The sequence below is a fragment of the Pyrgilauda ruficollis genome, unplaced genomic scaffold, assembly GCF_017590135.1.
Source record: "Pyrgilauda ruficollis isolate IOZ18807 unplaced genomic scaffold, ASM1759013v1 scaffold148, whole genome shotgun sequence".
NCBI classification, from domain to species: Eukaryota; Metazoa; Chordata; class Aves; order Passeriformes; family Passeridae; genus Pyrgilauda; species Pyrgilauda ruficollis.
The window spans coordinates 951,730-974,403 of record NW_024513432.1 but is presented as its reverse complement, the minus strand read 5'-3'; the positions used below and the strand labels follow the sequence as shown (position 1 = coordinate 974,403).

The 22,674-nt window shown below is 64.3% G+C and overlaps 4 protein-coding genes across 4 annotated transcripts; 3 read left to right on the top strand and 1 right to left on the bottom strand.

Moving 5' to 3' along the window:
* The first annotated feature begins 1,083 nt into the window (after positions 1–1,083).
* On the top strand, positions 1,084–5,204 carry CREB3L3 (cAMP responsive element binding protein 3 like 3). The gene is made up of 10 exons (XM_041460749.1): positions 1,084–1,342; positions 2,164–2,288; positions 2,388–2,643; positions 3,019–3,134; positions 3,368–3,499; positions 3,579–3,685; positions 3,767–3,835; positions 3,918–4,002; positions 4,262–4,358; positions 4,519–5,204. The coding sequence occupies exons 1-10, from the start codon at positions 1,327–1,329 to the stop codon at positions 4,836–4,838; spliced, it is 1,323 nt and encodes a 440-aa protein (XP_041316683.1). The 5' UTR covers positions 1,084–1,326; the 3' UTR covers positions 4,839–5,204.
* Positions 5,205–5,690: 486 nt separating this feature from the next.
* Positions 5,691–10,780, bottom strand: SIRT6 (sirtuin 6). The gene is made up of 8 exons (XM_041460751.1): positions 10,649–10,780; positions 9,406–9,533; positions 8,966–9,148; positions 7,714–7,773; positions 7,362–7,457; positions 6,994–7,074; positions 6,790–6,913; positions 5,691–6,107 (listed from the first exon to the last, which is right to left on the bottom strand). Exons 1-8 carry the CDS (start codon positions 10,712–10,714, stop codon positions 5,799–5,801), a joined length of 1,047 nt encoding a protein of 348 aa, XP_041316685.1. The 5' UTR covers positions 10,715–10,780; the 3' UTR covers positions 5,691–5,798.
* Positions 10,781–13,020: 2,240 nt separating this feature from the next.
* On the top strand, positions 13,021–20,397 carry ANKRD24 (ankyrin repeat domain 24). The gene is made up of 20 exons (XM_041460741.1): positions 13,021–13,209; positions 14,200–14,330; positions 14,408–14,496; positions 14,789–14,853; positions 15,180–15,237; positions 15,315–15,385; positions 15,623–15,729; positions 15,802–15,989; positions 16,203–16,231; positions 16,329–16,421; positions 16,714–16,818; positions 16,931–16,975; positions 17,095–17,193; positions 17,269–17,341; positions 17,435–17,556; positions 17,636–18,514; positions 18,759–18,896; positions 18,970–19,035; positions 19,187–19,303; positions 20,289–20,397. Exons 1-19 carry the CDS (start codon positions 13,138–13,140, stop codon positions 19,262–19,264), a joined length of 2,508 nt encoding a protein of 835 aa, XP_041316675.1. The 5' UTR covers positions 13,021–13,137; the 3' UTR covers positions 19,265–19,303; positions 20,289–20,397.
* Positions 20,398–20,544: 147 nt separating this feature from the next.
* On the top strand, positions 20,545–22,469 carry EBI3 (Epstein-Barr virus induced 3). Its single transcript, XM_041460745.1, has 5 exons — positions 20,545–21,018; positions 21,109–21,226; positions 21,295–21,455; positions 21,963–22,126; positions 22,203–22,469. The coding sequence occupies exons 1-5, from the start codon at positions 20,721–20,723 to the stop codon at positions 22,353–22,355; spliced, it is 894 nt and encodes a 297-aa protein (XP_041316679.1). The 5' UTR covers positions 20,545–20,720; the 3' UTR covers positions 22,356–22,469.
* Positions 22,470–22,674: the final 205 nt, after the last annotated feature.

Below are 22,674 nucleotides of genomic sequence, written 5' to 3'. Positions count from 1 at the left end.
GGGCTCCGAGGGGTGGGGGCAGACGGCCGGGGGGGCGGGGCCCCGTTCCTGCACAGGGGGCGGGGCCCAAGAGCGCGCGGCGAGGCGAAGTCTCGCGAGATGTCGCTGAGGGGGAGAAGAGGTGGCGGAGATTCCCCGCTCGAGGGGCTCCGGGGGGCTCCGGCTGTGTGGGCGGAGCGTTAATTAAATAATCACTAATTAGCGACCCAGCAACGGGCAGGAATCCCTCAGCCCCTGCCTGCTCTGCTCATCCCGTTCCATGCCCGATGCCAGGCCCCGGGACCCTCGAGGTTCCTCAGGAGGGGCCCCGGGTGGCGGCACCGGGCGGGCGCCCTTTGCCCGCTCCCGGCGGGGCCATAAAGCAGGGAGCAGCCGCCGCCTGCCCGGGCAGAGGCCGTGGGGCGGCCGATAAGGGGCCGTGGCCTTGTCCCCGCGCCACGCCTGGGCCACACGGAGCCTTAGTCAGCTCTGTCCCCTCCCTGTGCCCGGATCTCACTGCGGCTCATGAGGGGACGCGTGCTGGGGCTGTGCTGGTGCCCCTCACTGCAGGGGCTGAGGGTTTGGCACCGCGTGTGGGCCCGAGACAGCCGTGAGGGAACGGGTTGGGGTGGGTTTTAAACACATCCCTTTCCACCCCTGCCTTGCCAGGGACACCTCCCACTGCCCAGCCTGGCCTCGGGCACTGCCAGGGATCCAGGGGCAGCCCCAGCTGCCCTGGGATCTGGATTGTTCCCTGTGAGGCCTGCCCACCCTCACAGGGAACACTTCCTAATTCCCAATATCCCGTCCATCCCTGCCCTCTGTCCCTGGAAAGCCATTCCGTGTGTGCTGTCCCTCCATCCCTTCTCAGTGGTGTCTCTCCAGGGAGAACCAAGGCACCAAGGTGTTTTTGGATGAGCCATAAGTGGTAGAGCCCAAGCAAACACCCCCGGATATTGCCCTCAGCACGCATCCAATGTGATTAATGCCGAGACGTCTGAAAAAGGGAAACTGTCCCCAAAAGTGGGTGAAGGTTCATGGACAATTATAGCACCTGGACTTCGCCCGGCAGCCCCGGCCCCTCCTGCCCCGCTTGGCAGAGGAGCACAAAAACATTTGGCTAATGAGTTACGGGTCCAGCCCCGGGCTGGCCCTGCCATCTCACTCTGACGGCCCCAATCAGGGCTGGGGCATTTTGCAATCTAGGATATTATTTCTGTGCAGTTGGAGTTTAAACTTTGCCATTCGGTTCAGGGAATCACAAAGGAGGAGGAAGAGGAGGAAGGCGAAGGCCGGGCTTGTTGTCTCTGAGCTCCCTGTGCTCAGAGAGGGCTGAGAGGACAATCTATGGCATCTCCCTCAGGTATGTCCTGGCTGCCACTGCTCAGTGAGATCCCATGGGGCCACCAGGATTCTCTGAGAGGATTCAGGGTGAAGGACAGGGTGCAATAAAGCCCCTTGGCCCCAGACAAATGTCAAGTAATGACAACTCCAGCTGGCTTGGAGGACATTTGAGTCAGTTGGTGGGTGATGGGTTGGTTGGTTGGTCGGTCAATCAGGCAGAGAGTTGACTGGTCAGTCCATTGGTCAGTGGGCTGGTTGTTGGGGCAGTCCATCCATTGGTCATTTGGCCAACAGGTTGACCATTTGGTGTGTCTCTTGATCAGTTCATTCACTGACTGGTCAACCAGTTGGTCAGTGGGTCAGCTGGTCGGGTGGCTGGGATGTCCCTTGGCTGATTGGCCAGTTGGGCTAGTGGTCAGCTGGCCCAGTGGCCCTGAGTCCAGGGTCTCAAGCAGTGCCTGGGGTGGCAGTGAGGGACTGAGTCCCCTCCCTGGGGTGACCAGTGGCCGCAGTCCCCTCCCCTCCACTTGCCACCCAGAATGATTAACCAGCCCTTCCAGCACGGCCACCTCCAGGAGGGAACCCCCTGGCTGGGCAGCTCTGGGTGGAAAACTGGAGGATTTGGGAACTGCTGGGAGGAGGGGGGAGCACTGCCATGCCTGGAGCCCCCACATCCTGTCCCACACCTGTAGGGCTTTTCCAGGTGAATCCCAACATGCCCCTGCCCCCCCCCGAGCTGCCCCACGACTCGGGGTGTCCCAGGGCTGTGCAGCTCATGTGGGGGTGGCTCTGGGGGGTACCACGGGGCCTGGGCTGGGCAGTGACCCTGCCATCCCACAGCCATGGCCTCCAGCACGGGCAGCCTCGAGAGCCTGGAACTGCTGGATCTCCTCTTCGACCTCCAGGACGGGATCCTGCGCGAGGTGGAGCTGGGGACGCCGCCGGGAGCCTGGCCCCAGGACAGGGTGAGCCCCGGACCCCGCCCCGGCCCTGCTGGGTGACAGCCCTGGGATGTCACAGCCCGGGGCACGGGTGCTCCCGGTGACGGTGCCGTGTCCCCGCAGCGTGCCCCGGACAGCAAGGACTTCCTGAGCTCCGTCCTGGGCTCCGGGGACTCGGTGTCTGACTCGCCCAGCTGGTCCCCGGCCACCAGTGACAGCGGGGTGTTCGAGGACCCCCCCTCTGACCAGCACGACAGCCCCCCCCGGAGCTGTGACGGGGGTCCCCGAGAGGTCCTGTACCCCTACACCGACCCCTGCCGGGCCCAGCCCCTCCCGGCGGGGTCTGGGGTCCTGCAGCCCGAGGTCTCCATCGACCTGGGTGAGCCACACTGGGGAAGGACCAGGCTGGGGGCACTGGGGGCACTGGGGAGCTGAGAGCAGTGGGGGAGGGGGGGACTGTGAGGAAATTAAGGGAGCTGGGGGAAACTAGAAAGAACTGGGAGGTCTAGTGGGCTAGGGAGGAGATAGGGAGAGTGTGGAGAGATTGGGAACTGGAGTGAACTGGGCATACTGATGGTGGGGGGGACTAGGGCAGGACCAGAGGGACAGTCTGGGGGGACAGAGTCAGGGGCACTGGACTGGGCAGCAAGTCACCCTGGTTCTGGGGCCATGGCAGGGGGAGGGTCCTGCAGTGGGGACACTGGGGACAGTGGGGACATAGCTCTGTTGACAGCCCTGCTCTGCCCTCATCCAGACATGTGGCACCCTGGGTTCTTCCTGGAGGAGAGCCAGGACCTGCCTGCGGTCCCTCCGCCTGCATCCTGTGCCCTCACCGTCAAGGACCTGCTGCTGTCGGGCAGCTCTGACAATGTGAGTCCCTGTCCCTGTGTCCCCAACACTCCCTGTCCCCAGCCCTGTCCCTTCCTGGACCCTGAGCATCCCCCTATTCCTCATCCCCACACTTGTATCCCCACACTTGATCCCTTTCCCTTCCTGATCCTTGTCTGTGATCCTGGTCCCTTCCTGGGACCCTCACCAGGGTCCCTGGGGCCAGGTGGGGAGTGACCCCCACCCAAAGGTGTCACCATTCCATGTCCCCACAGCAGCCACAGGCTCCTGGCTCCCTGCTCCGGCCGAGCCAGGGCCACTTCCAGGAGCTGGTGCTGACGGAGGACGAGAAGAAGCTGCTGTTGAAGGAGGGGGTGACCCTGCCCACGCAGCTGCCCCTCACCAAGGTGGGTGCCAGGACACCTGGGAGGGGTGTGGAGTGGGGGTCCCAGCCCTGGTGGCCCTGACCCCCCATGTCTCCCCCAGTACGAGGAGCGGGTGCTGAAGAAGATCCGGAGGAAGATCCGGAACAAGCAGTCGGCTCAGGAGAGCCGCAAGAAGAAGAAGGAATACATCGATGGGCTGGAGAGCAGGTACAGAGCCCAGCCCCTCACCCTGGGCACTCTGCTCCTTGTCCCCTGTCCCCTGACCCCATGCTGCTCTCCCTGTCCCAGGATGTCGGCGTGCACGGCTCAGAACCAGGAGCTGCAGAGGAAAGTCCTGCACCTGGAGAAGCAGAACTCGTAGGTGTTCCTGGGGCAGGATGGGGACAAGGTGGGATGGGAAGTGTTGGCATGGAGGCTCATGGGCTCTCCCTCTTCCCAGATCCCTCCTGGAGCAGCTGAAGAAGCTCCAGGCCATGGTGGTTCAGTCGAGCAACAAGGCAGCACAGACAGGGACCTGCCTGGCGGTGCGTGGGGCCTCCAAAGCCTGGGAGCCGTGGAGATGGGCTGGGAGAGAGGGATGGATGGATGGATGATGGATGGATGGATGATGGATGGATGGAGGTGGGGATGGATGAAAGCAGGGATAGATGGAGGTGCACTGGTAGGACATGAACCAGAAGGGAGGGATGGAGGAACAGATGCACTCCTGGGTCTGCCACCAGCAGTGAGCCAGCTCCTGGTTCCTCTCCCTGCTGTGCTCAGTGATGTCCCCTCTGTCCCCAGGTCCTGCTGCTCTCCTTCACCCTCATTGTCTTCCCCTCCATCAGCCCCTTCGCCCCCAGCAAGGCTGAGGCAAATGGTGACTTCAGGCCTGTACGAGGTGAGGGCTGTGCTGGGCTGTGCTGAGCTGTGCTGGGCTGTGCCAGGGATGTGCTGAGCTTTGCTGGGCTGTGCCAGGCTGTGCCGGGCTGTGCTGGGCTGTGCCAGGCTGTGCCAGGCTGTGCCAGACCCTCAGGGCCCTGACCCTCCGTGGGGCTCAGTTTTCTCCAGGTCCCTGCACAACGCCGCCGCCTCCCGCGTGGTTCACACCCAGCCCCAGGCCGGGGAGGAGAAGCCCCCGGAGACCCCCCAGACCCTGCACGAGGCTTTCCAGGGCACATCCCCAGCACTCCCGGACAAAGGATCCCTCCAGAACGACACGCGGGCATCGGCCACCGAGGGGCTGAGCCATGAGGACAGGGACCACGCCAATGCTGTGCCAGGGGGTGGCTCCGTGCCACACCCGGGGCTGGCATCCCTGGCATGGTCCGAGCCTGGGCACAGCCGGCCCGCGGTGCTGGAGCCGGTGGAGGAGCTTTAGGCACAGCAGGGAGCACGGGGGTGCCATGGGGTGACAGCACCTCATCCCCTACAGGACACGCCCTCGGGGGGACCCCTCTGGGATCTGCCTCCGGATGCTGGACCTGCTTGGCTTTGCTTGGATTCTGTGAACTGGGAAGAGGAGACTGGCTCCCACTGGCCTTACTGGGAGGAAGGGGGCTGCTCCTGCCCCCCTGGCACAGTGGGAGTTGTGGAAAGGACCTGAGGTCACTCAGGATGGGGCTGAGGAAGCAGGAGGAGCCCTGGCCTGGTTGGCTGCTGATGGTGCAACTGGTTGGTTTTGCTCTTTTGTTTTGTTTTGGTTTTTGGTTTTAGAAATTTATTTTCATCTCTAAATATAAGATATTTTGGAAAAAATCCACCTGCTGTAGTTTAAGAGGGGGTGATCCAAAAGGTTTTAAGGAGCCCTGGGCCAGGGGGACCTCAAGCCCAGCTGCCATGAGGGGCCCAGAAGTGGGGGGCACACACGGCCATGCCCAACCTGGAGCTGGGGCCAGGGCACCCTCCCACAGCTCCCAGCCCCGAGTCCAACTGGATCCAGCCAGCACCAGTCTCCTTCTGTGACCAAGTGACGTGGAATTAGTCATGGAATGGTTTGGGTTGGAAGGGACCTCAAAGCTCATCCAGTGCCACCTCTGCCATGGGCAGGGACAACTTCCACTGTCCCATGGTGCTCCAAGTCCCATCCATCCTGGCCTTGGGCACTTCCAGGGATCCAAGGGCAGCCACAGCTTCTCTGGGAATTCCATTCCAGGGCCTCACCACCCTCACAGGGAAGAATTTCTCTATGCAAGACCCTCCTCAGGCCCGTGGGTGCAGCTGCTCCGCGAGCCACAATTCAAGTATGTTTAATACTGACATAAAAAAAGGGACAAATATTTAAGGGTATAAAAAAAAGTCGGTAGGAAAAGCAGCCCAGGTGAGACAGGGACAGTCCAGGTCAGGTGAGGAGAGGCTCCACCTTCATCTTCTTCACGGGCGTTGGCCCCGTGTCCGGGCTGGGGCGCTCCTGCTTGAGCCCGTCGCGGTGCTCCAGCGGCGCGTTCCCGGCGCGCGGCGCTCCGGTGCCGTTGTGCTGGCCCAGGGGCTCCTCCTTCAGCCGCCCCTGCAGCTGCTCGCCCTTGGCCAGCTCGGCGCTCTCCACCACCACCGGCCCCGTCCACTCGGGCACCTCCAGCCCCAGGTGCTTCATCAGCTTGGTCATCACCTCGTCGACGTAGCCGTGGATGCGCAGGTCGGCCTGGCGGTCCTGGACGGCGGGACACGGCTCAGGGGACAAACCGCCCAGGGACACAGTGATGTCCCCTGGGTGTCATTCCCAGTGGGACGTGAGCTGGCCCCAGGGCTCTGCTGGGGTGTGGGCTGAGCCACACCTGGGGATGGGGACACAGGGACAGAGCAGGGACAGAGTGTGACAGGCACAAGGGAGCTCTGGTGACATCACAGGAACCCCCAGCTCTGGGTATTAAAGACTTTGGACAACTGGGGCACCAACATCTGAGCAGGAACTGAGCATGCCCTCCACAGGCTCCATGTGTGTGGCCCTTCCATCAGGCTGTAAACCCCGAGAGGACACAGCAGGCTCCAGGCTGAGCTTTTACTCTGCTCCTAAGACTTGCTTGGATAAGGTTGGACAGGGCTTGGAGCAGCCTGGGATAGTGGAAGGTGTCCCTGCCCAGGGCAGAGGGAACAGGATGAGCTTTAAGGTTCCTTCCAACCCAGCCCTTTCCACGATTCTAATATTTATCTGCCATCTCTACGTGTTTAGCAGGAGTTGCAGGTTTAAACCCTCCAACCCAGGACTCCCAGCCTGTTTGCCTGCTAAGAGGCCACCTGGGAGGGGACAACGTGCAGGGACAAACATGGGATGGGCCTGGAAGAGGGGACAGGAGGGGGAAGGAGCAGTGCAGCGCTGTAGGACGCTCACTCACGTGTTTGGTTGCTTGGAGGTTGACAATGACCAATTTCCCTCCTCTCTTCTTGGTGATCAACGGGAGGTTCCCGCTGGGTTTGATCTGCAGAGAGGTCCCCAGTGTCACAGAGAGATCAGCTTTCCTGCAGGGAGGAGCAGAAATCCAGAATCAGAGCACGGATGGGTGGGAAGGGACTGTTCCCCTCCTGAGCAGTGTCAGTACCTGCAGGCTTCATCTGCCAGCGTCAGGTCACGGTCAGGCAGGGAATCTTCCCAGTCCAGAATAGTGTCTCGTAACTTCCCTCTGGAAAACACACACAGGGATCATGGTTTTCCCTGGAAAAGGTAGGAGAACAGGCAGCAAAGGGGACAATGACCAGAGCCTGTCCCACCCTCCCTGTCCCCACATTCTGAAGGGATGGAGAGCACCCAGAGAGATCTTCCTGCACCTTGGGCTGCTTCTCCCAAATCTGAGGGGCTGTTGGGTGATGATGTCCCCATCCCACCTGCAGGGATGCTTGGGCTGCTTCTCCCAAATCTGAGGGGCTGTTGGGTCACGTCCCCATCCCACAGCCCAGGAGGGATCCCTACCTGCAGGCCCGCAGCCCCCGGGCCTTGGTGACGCTGCAGAGGCGGCCCGTGGGCTTGAGCCCCATGCTGCCCACGACGGCGTCGCGCACGTACTGCCTGCAGGAGGGACACAGAGCTGCTCAGCCAGGGGCTGGAGGTGGGCACAGCCTGGGAGGGGGATCCCAGCTTCCCCTGGGAGGGGGATCCCAGCTTCCCCCCTGGGATGGGGATCCCAGCCCAGTTTCCCCTGGGATGGGGATCCCAGTCCAGTTTCCCCCTGGGATGGGGATCCCAGTCCAGTTTCCCCCGGGATGGGGATCCCAGTTTCCCCTGAGATGGGGATCCCAGCCCAGCCCCCCCAGGGCTCACGTACTTCCCGCATTTCACGCACTCTTCCACAAACATGTTCCCGTGGAGCTCGGCCAACTTGTCCCTGTGGGAGAAAGGCACAGGTGAGCTGGGGAAGGGTGGGGAGCCCTGGGGGAACCCTATACCTCCCCAGGAACCTCAAGGGCTTCCCTCATTCCAGCCCTGCCAGGTGATGGGTTCATCCCCCAACAGCGACTGGGGAAGGGACAGCAGATCCTGGCCTTTTAATTTTAATGTTTCCATCTGCAGCTCCTGATCCACTCAAATATCTGCTCCTGGGAACATCCAGATCTTTGCTTTTCCAGCACCCAACACTCTTATCTGCCCCTGTGCTGTTCCAGCCCTCTGACACCTGTTTTTCCTAAAATTCCCCTCAGGCTCAGAGCAGAAGCAGAGGAAAACACGGCCGTGCTCTCTGTATTTTCCTCAGAGCCCCACGCTGACTGGGAACTTCCTCCAGGCTGCGTGAGACAGGACTGACTTGATTCCCCCCAGTTTGGCCCCAGTTCAGCTTATTCAAGCACAGGCTTCATTTGGGAGGCAGAGCTGGGCTGAACTGAACAGGAGCCAGTGGCTCCAGGCTGTGGGAGCACCATGGAATTCTGTCATCATTCCCTACTGCTTTTCCCATGGTTGTTTAGATTAAACAGACAAACACGGGGCTGGGGGCAAGACCCAGGACTTGGGGCTTGTAATGACAGGAAATGCTCTGGAGGCAGCTCTGGCTGAAGGAGTTTGAGAGAGGCACCTTCTCCAAGGACACAGGGATGCTCCTCACTCACATCCTGACTCATGGAATCACAGAATGGGTTGGGTTGGAAAGGAGCTCAAAAGATCAACCCCCTGCCATGGGCAGGGACACTTCCCACTGTCCCAGGCTGCTCCAAGCCCCCTCCAGCCTGGCCCTGACTGTTCCCAGGGATCACAGAATATCCTGAGCTGGAAGGGATCCAAACCCTGGCCCTGCACAGACACCTGCACAGGGGAATGAGATGGGCTTTAAGGTCCCTCCCAACCCAAACCATTCTGGGATTCCACGATTCCATAATCTGTTTTTCCTGTGCACAAACAGCACCTGGAAGCATTTCTAGACAGCAACAACCAATTCATTTCATTCCATGACCCTCTGCATCAGAACCAGAACCTCTCCCCTCTAAATTCCAGCTGGTTTATCCCCTTCCAGCTTCCCCTCCTCGTATCACACAGGGCAGAGATTCCCTGGGAATGAAACCCTCTGTGTGGGGCTGGGAAAGTACCGTGGGAATCCTGAGCGCACGTGCAGGCCGTCCACGTTCTGGCTGACCAGGAATTTCAGGATTCCCACTCTCTGCAGCCCCAGCAGCGCCATGTGAGTCTTGGAGGGCCTGGCATTCTCGAAGGTGGTGTCGAATTTTGGGGAGAGCCCTTTCTCTTCCATAGTCCAGACACCATTGGGGCCCCTGGGGAGAGCAGGAAGGGAGAGCTCAAGCTCCAGGTGCCCCATCCATGGGAGCAGAGCTCAGGGATCAGCAGGAATCTGGGGGTTGATACAAACAATGCGGGGATTCTGTGGCAACAGCTGAGCTGGGCAAGAGGGAAAATGGTGTTTGCAGCTGGATCAGGATGGACAGCAGGGATGGGGCAGGTCTGGGTTAAATCGGAGCCTTCAGTGAAGGAAGATGGGCTGGGAGGAGGTGCCACCCTCCCATGGACTCACCTGAAGTCAGGGATGCCCGAGGCCGTGCTGATCCCTGCCCCCGTGTGGAACACCACATGGGAGGAGCTCCGGATCAGCTCTGCCAGCTCCTGCACCTTCCGCTCCAGCTCCTCCGGAGGGTCAAAAATCTGGGCAAACACAAAAACCAGCGTGGGATGGAGAGATGTGCGTTATATGGGGAAGGGATCCCTCCCTGTGAGGGTAGAGAGGCCCTGGAATGGATTTCCCAGAGCAGCTGCCCCTGGATCCCGGGAATGTCCAAGCCAGGCTGGACAGAGCTTGGAGCAGCCTGGAAGGTGTCCCTGCCATGACAGGGTTGGGACTGAATGATCTTTCAGGTCCCTTCAACCCAAACCATTCCGGGATTCCATGATTCTAGAGCCCCAGTAACCCACAATTCTTCCTTATCCATGAAGGATTTCGTGTTCCTTAACGACAGAAACATTTAATAGAAGAGACTGTGTTCTCTGGAGCATCTCCGTGCAGGGACAGGGCTGGGAACACCCAACACCAACAGGGATTTTGCTGCTCTGACAGGCAGCTGGCCCAGGCTGGGCTCCAGAGCCACCCGGGGCCACCCCACGTGTGCTCAGCCCCAGCTGTCACCAGCAGTGCCACCAGCTCTGGGCACAGGGCAGGGCTGAGGGACAGCGAGGGACATGGGAGCCATGGAGGTGGGGACACCAGACACCGGTTTGGGCAGTAGATTCAATTCCCGAGGTACTTCTCCAGCCCCATCTCCTGGGGACAGGGACGAGGACAGGACCCTGTCCCCTCGCCATCCCCTTGGCCAAGTTCAGGCTCCTGAATGTCCCTGTGGATCCCCCCAAAGCCTGTTTTAAGCTTCCCAAGAACTGCTGGGGCTCAGGGGGGACACGGACGGAGCCATGGGGGGCACTGGGGGGAGAAGGAGGGACTGGGGCAGGGAGGCCATGAAGGGGACATGGAGGGGCTCCGAGGAGGGAGCTGGGGGCGGCCTGGGGGGGCATGAGGGGGACGAGGGAGCCATGGGGTGTCTGGGGACAGGCACCCACGGAAGAGGGACAGGGAGGGAGCCGCGGGACGTGCTGGGGACACACAAAGGGCCCGGTGCCTCCCCGGTGTGGGGCCGAGGCCGCGGTTGCCATGGGAACGCGCCGGGCCGCGGCAGGGCCCGCGGGAGGCCCGGGCGGGCGGGGGGCGCCGCGGGCGGGCGGAGGCTCCCCCGGGCGGGCGGGGATTCACCCGGCGGTGCCGCGCTCACCTCGGGGAGGCCGCACTTGCCCTTGTCCGAGTACGGGGACAGCCCGGCCGCGTAATTCACCGCCATCGGCGCGGCCGCGGCGCGGCCGGAAGAGCCGGGCGGGGCCGGGGCCGCGGGACACGCCCCGGGGCCGCCGCCGCCATCTTGGAGCCGGGCAAGGCGGGGCTGCCCTCAGCTGGGCCCGACAGCGCCGAGGTCCCTCCCGGAGCCTGAACGTGTCCCGATAGTGCCCGATAGTGCCCCGATAGTGCCGGGACACTGCCGGGACACTGCCGAGACACTGCCGAGACACTGCCCAGACACTGCCCCGACACTGCCCCGACACTGCCGAGACACTGCCCGGCACTGCCCGGAGCCTGAACGTGTCCCGATAGTGCCCCGATAGTGCCCGATACTGCCGGGACACTGCCCCGGCACTGCCCGGAGAGTGAGAGTATCCTGAGACTGCCCAATACTGCCCCGGCAGTGCCCCGAGCCTGAGAGTATCCCCATACAGCCCGGATACCGCCCCGACACCTCCCTGGCACTGCCCCGACACTGCCCCGACACTGCCCGGAGCCTGAGAGTGTCCCGACACTGCCCCGACACTGCCGAGACACTGCCCCGGCACTGCCCGGAGCCTGAACGTGTCCCGATAGTGTCCCGATACTGCCCCGACACTGCTGAGACACTGCCCCGACACTGCCCCACCTGCACTGACCCTCCAGCCCGGGGGAGAATAGGGATGGGCAGGCGGTGCCAGCAAGGACAAGGGGTGCCAGGGAGAGCAGGGGGTGCTGGCAAAACCAGGGGGTGCCAAGGAAGGAAGGAAGGAGGGACAGGGGGTGCTGGCAAGGACAGGGGTGCCAGGGCAGAGCGGTGGCTACCAGGGAAGGACAGGGCGTGCTGACAAAGGCAGGGGAGGCCAGGGAGGGACGGGGGTGCCAGGGAGGAGCAGGGGATGCTGACACGAGCAGGAGGTGCTGGCAGAGCCAGGGGCTGCCAGGGCGGGGAAGGAGGTGTCAGGCCAGGACAAGAGGTGCCACCAAGGGCGGGGGGTGTTTGCGATGGGCAAGGGGTGCCAACCATCAGGGCCCAGCGCTCCCCAGGCACCCCCAGCACCCCCGGGCCGTGTCCCCCTGTCCCCAAACACAGCCCGGGCCGGCCCCCCCGGCTGCCCGGGGCTGTAACCGCAGCCGCGGCCGTAACACAATCCCCGGCTCCGGTTCCCGGCTGCGGGCGCTGCGCTGGGAAGGGCAGGACGGGCTGGGAGCAGCGGGATCGGGGACGCTGAGCTGTCCCCAGGCAGGGACAGACCCTCCTGGAGCGTGGCCATCCCCCCCGAGCAGCTGCCGCAGGGCTGAGGCTGAGCCACCATGAAGAGCCTGAAGGCCAAGTTCAGGAAGGCAGATGTGAGTGCCATCCCTGGGGACACGGGGACACGGTGACCTGCCCCAGCATGTCCGTGGGGACACGGGGATCTGCTCCAGGATGTCCGTGGGGACACGGGGATCTGCTCCAGGATGTCCATGGGGACACGGGGACCTGCCATGGGATGTTCACTGGGACGTGAGGACCTGGGGATTTCGCCCAGGATGCTCTCAGTGTCACAGGGACACGGGGACCTGCTCTGGGACACGGGGTGGTCGCTCACAACGGGGACAGCAGCCCCACGGAGGCTGGCAGTGCCACCCTGGCTGGTGGGATCGAGCCCCCAGTGCACCCCCAGTGCTCCCAGAGCCATTGCTGGGAGCAGGGCAGGGCAAAGGACAGGGAAGCGGGTGCCAGGTCCCCTCCCTGTCCCCTTCCTGGGGACAAGTGCCGCTTTGCCAGCTGCCACAGCTCGTGGAACCAGCCTGTCGATGCTCCTCAATTATTCAGCAGCAGCCTGGCACGGGGCCGCAGAGGGCAGAGGGGGACAGCGCTGTCCCCAGTGCACAGAGGGACACAGCTGGGGACATGGGGACACAGCTTGAGGCCCCTCATCTGGAGTCTGGGGCACCATCCTGCTCAGGGTGCTCCGTGCCTCAGTTTCCCCACACTGCCCTGGGCATGTCCCTGAGAGGCTCCCGATGTCCTGCTGCCACCGGGACTGCCAGGACAGCGCCTGGGGACCCTCTGTGTTTCGGGGTTCCTCCCTGAGGGGTGTTTGGGGGCCCCAGGGCAGGGTGAGGGGTCCCAGTCCCCCTCCTCGGGGGCCAGGAGGATGCTCAGCCCTGGTTTGGGGGAGCTTTTGAGCACGAGGTGCGACAGCTGCCCCCCCGTAACCTCTCTGCTTTAACTGGGACCAGTCTGGGTGCCGGTCCCTGCCTGGGAGCTGCTCCCCGCTCCGTGGCGGGATGCAGGGATGCAGGGATGCGCTGAGGAGGGAGGGAAGGAGGGAGGGCCGGGGGTGGAGGAGGCGGGTCCGGCTCCCACTGCCGCAGCCCCGGCCCCCGCCCGGGCGGCGATGCCGGAGCGCTTCGGGCTCGGGGGTGCCCGTGCTGGCCGGGGCGGGGGGCGAGGGGCGCATGGCGTCCTCCCGCCGCCTCCTGCTCAGCACCATGAAGCAGATCTGCCTTTGTGCCGCCGCCTCCTTCGCGGTACGTCCCGCTCCCCTCGCGGCTCCCCTCCGGTCGCGTCCTGCGGGCTGAGCCGCGTCCCCCCCGCCCCACCTGCACCCCCCATCCCCATCCCCATCCCGGGGCTCCCCCGTGTCCTCCCCGTCCTGCTTTGTCCTTGCCTGGCCAGGGAGTGGGGGGAGCGGGCACCACCCTCCCAGTTTGTCCAGGTACCCTGGGAGACCGGTTTGTTCCCTGTCCCTGGTCCCACGGGGCTGGAGGGGCTCGGGGGGCACCGGCGGGCACGGGCGGGTTTGGGACAGGTGCCAGCGGCTCCCGAAAGGTGACATCCATTTCCTGCCGCCGCGAGCGCAGCCAGCGCCGCTTTGTCGTCACGGGCTGCGGGGTGAACCCAGGACTTGCAGTCCCTGTCCTGGTCCTGTCCCGCTGCGGGTCGCTCCTTCGGGACAGGGATGTGCGGGAGCGCCGGGAGAGCAAATCCCAAGCAGCCGCGGTCCTGTTTTTGGGGGGGACAGCGCTGTGCCCCGTTATCCCGGGAGGCTGGAGCATCCCCAGGGATCTGCTCGCGCTGCCAGCTGTGCTCGCCCTGCTTTGATCCCTCCCTCCTCCGGGAGCAAAGCAGGGCTGGGAATGGGATCAGCGGGGAGAATGGGCAGGGTTGGGGCTCCCATGGGTGCTGGATGGGTTTAGTTGTGGGATTTCAGGGTGGCAGGGGCAAACCCCGGGGCAGTTGGGCTCACTCCCAAATCCCAGCCTGGCACATCTAAACGGGGCTGTGTGTAAATCCCCTGCTCTGTGAGCTGCAAACTGGGGGGGCTGGAGGGGATTTTCATCCCAGTCCCTGCTGAACTCTCCATACCAAGGGTGAGCTCCAGGAGAGGGGCACAGACACGGCCACCCCCAGGGACAGGGCTGGGGACAAGGACAGCCAGCCCAGCCCAGCCCTGCCCGCCCTGGGGACAGCACTGTCACAGCTGACGCTGTCACAACCTCCTCTGGGCTCTGTTGCAGAGCCAGGATTGGACCAAGAACGACGAGAAGCTGCTGCAGGCCGTGGACTACAATGATGCCGGGCGGGTCACGTCGCTCCTGCTCCGCAAGGGCCTGGTGCCCACCAAGCTGGACTCGGAGGGCAAATCCGCGTGAGTGCCAGGCCCTGCGCTGGGGACACGGCTGGGGACAGGGGACACGAGTCCCACAGCCCCTGGTCTCGCTGCAGGTTCCATCTGGCTGCCACGCGGGGCAACGTGGACTGCCTGGAAGCAATGCTGGCCCACGGCGTGGATGCCATGACCAAGGACAGCTCGGGTGAGGCCATGGCCACCACGTGGCCCTGCCTAATGCCATGGGTCACACAGGGCCACTGGTCGTCCCCAGGTGTTGAGGCTCAGGGGACAGAGGTGGTGGCCACACCTGGGGGCTGTAAATTGTCCCAGTTTCCTAAGGAGCTCAAGCAGTGCCTGATGAGCTCCTGGGGTTGTCCCCTTCCTGTTCAGTGCCATTCCAGAAGATCCTGCTTTGTTCCTGTCTCTCTGTCCCCAAGCTGTCCCCTCTGGCACAGCCCTGCTGGCCGTGCTCTGACCTGTTTGTCCCTTCCCAGGTTACACTGCCCTACACTTGGCCTCCAAGCACGGCCACCCTCAGTGTGTCAGCAAACTGCTGCAGGTACAGGGAGAGGGAGGAGGGACAGAGGGAGGGAGGGAGGTGCTGTGCCAGCGGAGTGTCCTCCCTGTCCTTGAACCCCCTTCCCTCACCAGTGCCTTGGCATGGTGGCTCCCAGCTCTGTGTGCTGCTGCCTGGCACCAGGGAGCCACAGGGGTCAGTCCCTTGTCCTTCACCACAGCGTGGAGCCAGAGGGGGTTTGTCTGTCTGTCCCCTCCTTCACCACACCACGGACTCTGTCAGTCCCCTGTCCTTCACCGTGCCACAGAGCCACTCGAGCAGTCTGTCCCTCTGTCCCCCTCCTCCCGTGACCCAGGCTCTCCCCCCAGGCCTCCTGTCCCGTGGACGTGGCCGATGGCAGTGGCCGGACCGCGCTGCACCTGGCGGGTGAGTAGGGACAGTGCCAGCCCTGTCCTGCTCCTGTCCCCGTGGGGGCAGTGCTCAGCCTCTGTCCTTGTCCGCAGCTGCCAGCGGCTGCATCTCCTGCTCCGAGATCCTCTGTGACTTCAAGGCTCCCTTGAACAGCAAGGACAAGGTGGGGTCCATCTGCTCCTGGTCCTGCTGTGCCAGGCTGGGGCTGTCTGAAAACTCAGCACAGCTTGGGGTGGGACGTGGAAATTGGGGTGGCACGTGGAAACTGGGGTGTGACGTGGAGATTGGGGTGGGATGTGGAAATTGGGGTGGGATGTGGAAATTGGGGTGATATCAGGAGCAGGCTGCCCCGTGGGGGATCTGAGCCTCCTCTGCTCACCCTCCTGCCTGCCGTGCCCAGGATGGCTCCACGCCGCTGATCCTGGCAGCCAAGATGAGCCACTCGGAGCTGTGCCGGTACCTGCTGCACCGCGGGGCCGCCGTGAACTGCCGGGACCTGCAGGGCAGGTGGGGCCGCAGGCTGGGGGCCGGCAGCGGCCGCAGGGATTGTCCCCTCACCCGCGCTCTCCCCGTGCCCAGGACAGCCCTGATGCTGGCCTGCGAGAGCGGCAGCGTGGACACCGTGGAGGTGCTGGTCAGCGCCGGTGCCCGCGTGGCCGTGGTGGACGCCACCGGCCACGACGCCGCTCACTACGGGCTGGCCACGGGCAACGCTCTCATCCAGCACCTGCTGCAGGAGGCGGCCCAGCGCCGCTCCTGGGCCAGCGGTGAGGCTGAGGGGCACCCCGGGCTCCCTGTCACCGTCACTGGGGGGCTGTCACCGGCCGGGCAGGGCTGGCAGAGGCTGCGGGGATGTGTCGCCTTTTTCTGGGTGTTTGGGGATGCCTTTGCTTTTGCTGTCGGAAACCGAGGTGACTCTGCTCTGAGCTCTGAGCCCTTAAATCTCCTCAATTTCTCTTCCCTCCCGCTCTGCCCCACAGAAGAGGAGTCAACTGAGCAGGCGTCGCAGGTGAGGGGCTGGTGCCTGTCCCTGGAGGGTCCCCTGGCTCAGGAAGGAGGGAGGGCACTGTGGGTGTGACGTCCCCTCTGCCCTGGGGTGCCTGCAGACGTCTTCGCCCAGCCAGTCATCTGTCAGGGAGAAGAGCAGCACCCCGAGGAAGAGGAAGGCCCCTCTGCCTCCCATGGGCACCCCCAGCCAGGTGAGAAATGGGTCCCCAGGTCCTCACCTGGCCTGGCAGGTGCAGAGCAGCCCAAAACACCTTGATGAGGGGTTCCCTCATTGGGGGGTCAGTGCCAAAAAGCCCCCTTGGGAACACAGTGGGATTTTTGGGGTGTCCAGGAGCTGGACTCAATGCTTTCCGAGCAGCCCAAAACACCTTGATGAGGGGTTCCCTCATTGGGGGGTCAGTGCCAAAAAGCCCCCTTGGGAACACAGTGGGATTTTTGGGGTGTCCAGGAGTTGGACTCAATGCTTTCTGTGATTCCCTGCAGGAGGACCGGGATGCCTACGAGGAGATCGTGCGGCTGCGGCAGGAGAGGGCCCAGTTCCTGCAGAAGATCCGGGGCTTGGAGCAGCAGGAGAAGCAGAGACGGGAGGTACCGGCTGCAGGGTCCTGGGGACATGACACCGTGTCCCCGGGGAGCAGAGGGGACTGGGGAGATGGGGACAGCACTCACCCCTCCCTGTTCTCTCCCTGGGTCCTGCCAGCGGGCAGAGCTGGATGAGGCCTCCCTGCGCTCCATGGAGAAACGGGTGAGGCCAGGGAAGAGCCTGGAGGTGACCTCAGCTCTGCAAGGGGTCCTGGTGCTGGGAATGCCACCAGGACTCTGCCAGGAGCCAAAGGGACACTATTTCCATGTCCTGCCCTGCAGATCCAGGAGCTGGAGGAGCGGCTGGTGGCACGGGATGGGGAGAAGGAGAAGCTGGGCAAGGAGGTGGAGGCTCTGCGGAGCCGCCTATCCTCGATGGAGGTGGGTGTGGGCAGGGCACAGCTGGCAGTGCCCAGGGCTGGGGACAGGGGGGTCACCTCCACCCTGCACCCCCAGAATGAGAAGGAGAACACGAGCTATGACATAGAGACGCTGCAGGATGAGGAGGGAGACCCACTTGAGTTCCCAGGTAGGTCTTGCCAGCCTCCCAGTGACACCTTGGGGAGGTGGCACTGGCAGTGGGGGCACAGGTGGGCACAGCCCCAGGTCCTGTGCCCTGCAGGAGCGGAGATGCTGCTATCCAAGAAGACGCTGAGCCCCTCGGCCGAGGAGCTGCTGGCCACACTCCAGGGGCAGGTGCAGTCCCTGACCGTGCAGAACAAGGAGCTGAGGGAGAAAATCCAGGCACGTCCCCCTCTGTCCGTCCGTCTGTCCCTCTGTTCCTTGTCCCCTGGCTCATGGTGGCCTCACGGTCTTTCGGCAGGTGCTGGAGAACTACGAGCGGGACGAGAGCAGCCCCCCTGCCCAGGGGGACGTGGTGCCCGTCAGTCTGTACCAGGCCCTGCAGCGGGAGCTGGAGCGGCTGCGGGCGCAGGGCAGGGAGGCCACGGCGCGGGCCGGAGGGGACGGGCAGCGCGCGGCCTCGGAGCCCATCCCGGAGGGAACCGCGGGGCCACGTCCCGCCGAGGAGCCGGCCTGGGCCTGGGGCGAGTGCAAGGCGGCACTGGGCGAGCTGGGGGTGCAGACATCCTCCTCCTCCTCACCCTCCGGCGAGCGGGAGCCGGGCGCGGAGCTGGCGGAGGCGCGGGCGGCCCTGAAGCGGGCACAGACCGAGCTGGAGGAGCGGGAGCGGCGGCTGAAGGAGCTGCAGGCCCGGCTGGAGGCTGCGGAGGCCGCGGCCTCGCCGGGAGCCTCTGTGGAGGAGGCGTCGCGGGAGAAGGAAGCGCTGCTGGAGCGCTGCGGGCGCGCCGAGGCCGAGGCCGAGGCGCTGCGGCGGGAGCTGGAGGCGAGGCCGCGGGACGCGCCGAGAGCTCCGGAGCCGGCACGGCAGCAGGCGGAGGCCTCACCCTCGGCCGTGCCGCGGGCGCAGCACGAGGCGGCCGAGGCCGGGCTGCGGGCGGAGGCGGCGGCGCTGGCGCAGCGGCTGCAGGAGCTGGAGCGGCGGCACGAGAAGACGTGCGAGGAGGTGTTCCGCGTGCAGCGGCAGGCGCTGTTCATGAAGAGCGAGCGGCAGGCGGCCGAGGACAGGCTGGGCGCCGCGCAGAAGCAGCTGGAGCAGGCCCAGGATGAGGCGCGGCGGCTGCGGGAGCTCCACGGCCACGCCGAGGACGCGGCACGGCTGGTCAGGGACAGGGACAGGAAGGTAGGGGATGGGAAATCATGAGGGGCTACTTGGAGGGGAATGGTGGCCACACGTGTAGAGTCACAGAATTTGGGTTGGAAGGGACCTTAAAGCTCATCCAGTGCCACCCCCTGCCGTGGGCAAGGACACCTGCCACCATCCCAGGCTGCTCCAAGCCCCGTCCAGCCTGGCCTCGGACACTGCCAGGGATCCAGGAGCAGCCACAGCTGCTCTGGGTAACCTGTAACTCCTGTGCCCTGTGCAGATCACGGAGCTCTCCAAGGAGGTTTTCAGGCTGAAGGAAGCCCTGAACGCTCTCCCCGAGTCGGGGGGGCCCCCGCAATCCCCACCCAACACGGCCGCGCTCCAGGCGCGGATCCGGGCGCTGGAGGAGAAGCTGGAGGTGGGTCACCTGGTGGGTTTGGGGCTCCCCCGAGCCCCCAGCCCTGTGGGCAAACCCCCTCCCTGTGCTGCAGGAGACAGAGACGAGGCACAGCAAGGTGGTGACGCTCTACCGGAGCCACCTGCTCTATGCTGTGCAGGTGAGCTGGGGACAGGGTTGGGGACAGCTGGGGACACTGGGGTGGGGACTGGGCCATCCACAGGAGGCAATGGAGGGGCTGAGCCAGGTGCCAGCCCAGGGACACGCACAGAGCCTCCCTGATGTCCCCACCAATGTCCCCTCCACCCCAGGGCCACATGGACGAGGACGTGCAGAGACTCCTGTGCCAGATCCTGAGGATGCAGCGGCTGCAGGAGCAGGGCAGATGAGCCCCTGCCAGCACGGGTGGCACAGGGACGGGGGGACAGGTCTGTCACAGCACCCTGTGTGTCCCTTTGCTTGTCCGGGCACCCAGCCCACCCCCAGCACAGCAGCAATAAAGTTATTTATAGTCACACTAATGGGGTGGCTCCTCTCTGGGGGCACCGGGGTGACCACGGGGGGCTGTGGGGACCTGGTGACAGCAGGGGATTGGTGCCACCATCTCCAACCCTGCCGTCCCTTGAGGGGAAAGCTGACCGTGAAGGAAGGGAGTGGTGGCCGGGGAGAGGTGGGAACTCTTGGCCAGGGCTGGAATCCCTTCCCCAGGGGCGCGGGGAGTGGGTGGCAGCACGCTGGGAAGCGGCTCCGTCCCCACGGGAACGGCACTTCCTGCGAGGAAATGGGCTGGGAAGCGCCGGGATCCGGTGGGGACACTGCGGTCCCAGCTGGCCCTGCTGCGGTGAGCGTTTGGGGGCACTGGGATCCCCACGGGCAGTGCAGGGGGTGTCGGAGGTCTGGGGTGAGCCCACAGCGTCGGGTTTGGGGCACCCCCAAATCCAGGGAAAGCAGAGCGTGTCCCCTTTGAGGGTGAGCCAGCCCAGGGCTGTGGTGGGAGGTGACAAGGGCAGGACCTGTCCCTGTAGTGCTGGGCTTGGGGAAAGCAGGGAGCTCAGCTCAGCCCCCAGGCCGGGCTTTGGGGGTCTCTGTGAGGGACAGTCCTGCCCTGGATGGAGGTGGGGACCCACCCGAGGGATACAAACCCCTGACTCCAGGTGTGGGACTGCAGGGGTGGCTGCATGTCCCCCTGGGAATCTGTAGGAACAGCGGGAATTTTTCACCCCCTCTTTCCTGGTTGTAGGGTCTGACCCCTTTGGAACCCATCCCTCTGCAGGGTGTGTGACAGGGCCGGAGGGGAAACTGAGGCCCAGCAGTGTGGGGTGGCTCCAGGGTGATGTCCCTGGCCCCCTGGGGACATGTGGTGTCTGTGCTGTCCCCGGTGCTGGGGTCTGACCCTCCTGCCTGTCCCCACAGGTGCCTGGGCAGCCCTGCTGAGTCTCCTGGCATGAGGTGGCTTTGGGTCGTGGCTTTGGTGGCACCTGCCTGCACTGTCCCCTACAACGGCACGGCAGGGAGCACTGGGGATGGGGACAATGGGGACAGAGGTATGGGGGACTGAGGGGACTGGGATGGAGACTGGAGGGATCTGGGGATCCTGGATACAGCAGGACTGGGCAGACTGGGAGCACTGGGTTGGAGATGGAGGGAGCAGGGATGGAGGGGATTGGGGACGGTGAGGGGACAGGGGACACTGACAGGGTCTCTAGGCACAGAAGTGTGGGGACACTGAGGGACAGTGGGAGGGACTGGGGACATTGGGGTGCAGAAGATGGGTATGGAGGATGCCTGGGGGTCTGGGGACATGGGGGGACCAGGGGCAGAGGTGGGGGTCTGGGGACACTGGGAATGGCATTGGGTGGCCCAGGAAGGCCAAGACCCTTCCTGATGCAGTGTCCCTGCCCCTACCGTGTCCCCATGTGTCCCCCAGACCCCTGCACCCCTCAGCACGGCTCCCTGGGCACTGAGGTGCTGCTGCTGTGCCCGGGGGGTGAGGCCGAGTGGCGCCGGGGGGACACTGTCCTGGGCACGTCCCCGGCCCCGGGGCTGGCCCTGCCCAATGCCAGCCTGGCCCACGAGGGACACTACAGCTGCCACCACCCTGTCACCGGCGAGACCTGGGCCACCATCTGCCTGCAGCTGGGCTGTGAGTGCCCCCAGCCCTGCTGTGACCCCGCTGCTGGCGGGGGGTCCCTGGGGGTGCTGGCAGTGGGGTGACCCCTGTCCCCTGCCCCAGACCCGCCCCCGCCACCGGCCATCGAGTGCTGGGCCACCAGCTACCCCCAGGCTGTGAACTGCTCCTGGGGGCTGAGCCCCGAGCCCCTCCTGGACACCGACTTCGTGGCTACCTACAGGTCAGTGGGGGTCCCCAAAGCCTCTCCCCGTGTCACCCAGCCCTTGGCAGCTGTCCCTGTGTCCCCAGGCACGGCACAGACACAGGTGAGTGCACCCCCACGGGCCCGCGGAGCTGCTCCTTCGGGGACCTGCAGGTGTTTTCCCTCACTCCCTACGAGCTCAACGTGACAGCCCGGAACCCCCTGGGAGCTGCCTCCGGAGCTCTGCCCTTCCTCCTGGAGAACATCAGTGAGTGCTGCGGCATGGGGACGCCGGGGTCCCCCGCAGGACCCTCCTGTCTCACCCTTTGGGGCTCTCCCCTGCTTGGGATCATCAGTGCAACGATTTGCTGGGGCTCAGACTGTCCCTGCACAGCTCACAGGGGACATGAAGGCCCTGTCCCCAACAATCCCATGCTGGATCCCACAGCCAGGACATCCCCCCCTTTCATCTGAAAATGAAGGAAAGTGACTTTTTCCACGCAGTGGTGGGACAAGAGGGTTGGTTTTAATCTAAAGGAGGATTTAGATGGGATATTGGAAAAAATTCTCGGCTGTGAGGGTGGTGAGGCCGTGGAATGGAATTCCCAGAGAAGCTGTGGCTGCCCCTGTGTCCCTGGGACTGTCCAAGGCCAGGCTGGATGGGGGCTTGGAGCAACCTGGGATAGTGGAAGGTGTCCCTGGTGGGATGAGATGATCCTCAATGTCCCTTCCCACCCAAACCATCCTGGAATTCTCTCATTCCTTGTCTCCCCAGTAAAGCCGGACCCCCCCGAGGCCCTGCGGGTCTCCTCCATCCCTGGGGAGCCCCAGAAGCTGCTGCTGGAGTGGAGCCCTCCATCATCCTGGCCATTCCCGGAGTATTTCCTGCTCCACTACCGCATCCGCTACTCCCGGGACAACGACTCCGTCCCCACCACGGTACTGCCACCCCGCTGGGTAAACTGAGGCACAGCTGTGGCTGTGCCCGGCGTGTCCCTGACCCCGCTGTCCCCAGGTGGGGCCGTACGAGCTGACATCCCACACCCTGACGGACCTGGAGCCCGGCAGCCTCCACCACATCCAGGTGGCCGCCAAGGACATCACGGATTCCGGGGAATTCAGCGCCTGGAGCCCGCCGGTCTCGGGGACACCCTGGGTGGGGCTGTGACAGCCAGGCAGGGCCGCTGTCCCCATCCCAGGCCTGCTCCCGTCCCTTATCGCACCCCAGCAGCGCGGAACCACCAGCGCTGCCAGGAAAGGGCAATAAAAGGGTTTGAGCTCCGTCCCTGTTCTAACTGGGGTGTTGGTGATGGCTGAGCTGCCCCTGGGTCGGTCCCTTCACTGCCCTCAGGGCCAGTCCCTTTGTTGTTCCAGAACAATTCCTTTGTTTTCCTGCGTTTGACCCTTTTTTGCCCTCGGGGTCGCTCCCTTTCCCGCCCCAGGGCCGTCCCTTCGCTCCCGGCCCTCAGCGCCCACCGGGGCGGGGC

Coding starts and splice junctions, on each gene's coding strand:
- ANKRD24 (XM_041460741.1), top strand. CDS start 13,138: ATGGCGTCCTCCCGCCGCCTCCTGCTCAGCACCATGAAGCAGATCTGC. Junction 15,238..15,314: donor GACCGCGCTGCACCTGGCGG/GTGAGTAGGGAC, acceptor CCTTGTCCGCAG/CTGCCAGCGGCTGCATCTCC. Junction 15,730..15,801: donor TGCCGGGACCTGCAGGGCAG/GTGGGGCCGCAG, acceptor CCCCGTGCCCAG/GACAGCCCTGATGCTGGCCT.
- SIRT6 (XM_041460751.1), bottom strand. CDS start 10,714: ATGGCGGTGAATTACGCGGCCGGGCTGTCCCCGTACTCGGACAAGGGC. Junction 9,149..9,405: donor TCGGGCATCCCTGACTTCAG/GTGAGTCCATGG, acceptor TGCTCTCCCCAG/GGGCCCCAATGGTGTCTGGA. Junction 7,774..8,965: donor GTGCGCTCAGGATTCCCACG/GTACTTTCCCAG, acceptor TTTCTCCCACAG/GGACAAGTTGGCCGAGCTCC.
- EBI3 (XM_041460745.1), top strand. CDS start 20,721: ATGGCATTGGGTGGCCCAGGAAGGCCAAGACCCTTCCTGATGCAGTGT. Junction 21,227..21,294: donor GACTTCGTGGCTACCTACAG/GTCAGTGGGGGT, acceptor CTGTGTCCCCAG/GCACGGCACAGACACAGGTG. Junction 22,127..22,202: donor ACGACTCCGTCCCCACCACG/GTACTGCCACCC, acceptor CGCTGTCCCCAG/GTGGGGCCGTACGAGCTGAC.
- CREB3L3 (XM_041460749.1), top strand. Junction 4,003..4,261: donor AGACAGGGACCTGCCTGGCG/GTGCGTGGGGCC, acceptor CTCTGTCCCCAG/GTCCTGCTGCTCTCCTTCAC. Junction 4,359..4,518: donor TGACTTCAGGCCTGTACGAG/GTGAGGGCTGTG, acceptor CGTGGGGCTCAG/TTTTCTCCAGGTCCCTGCAC.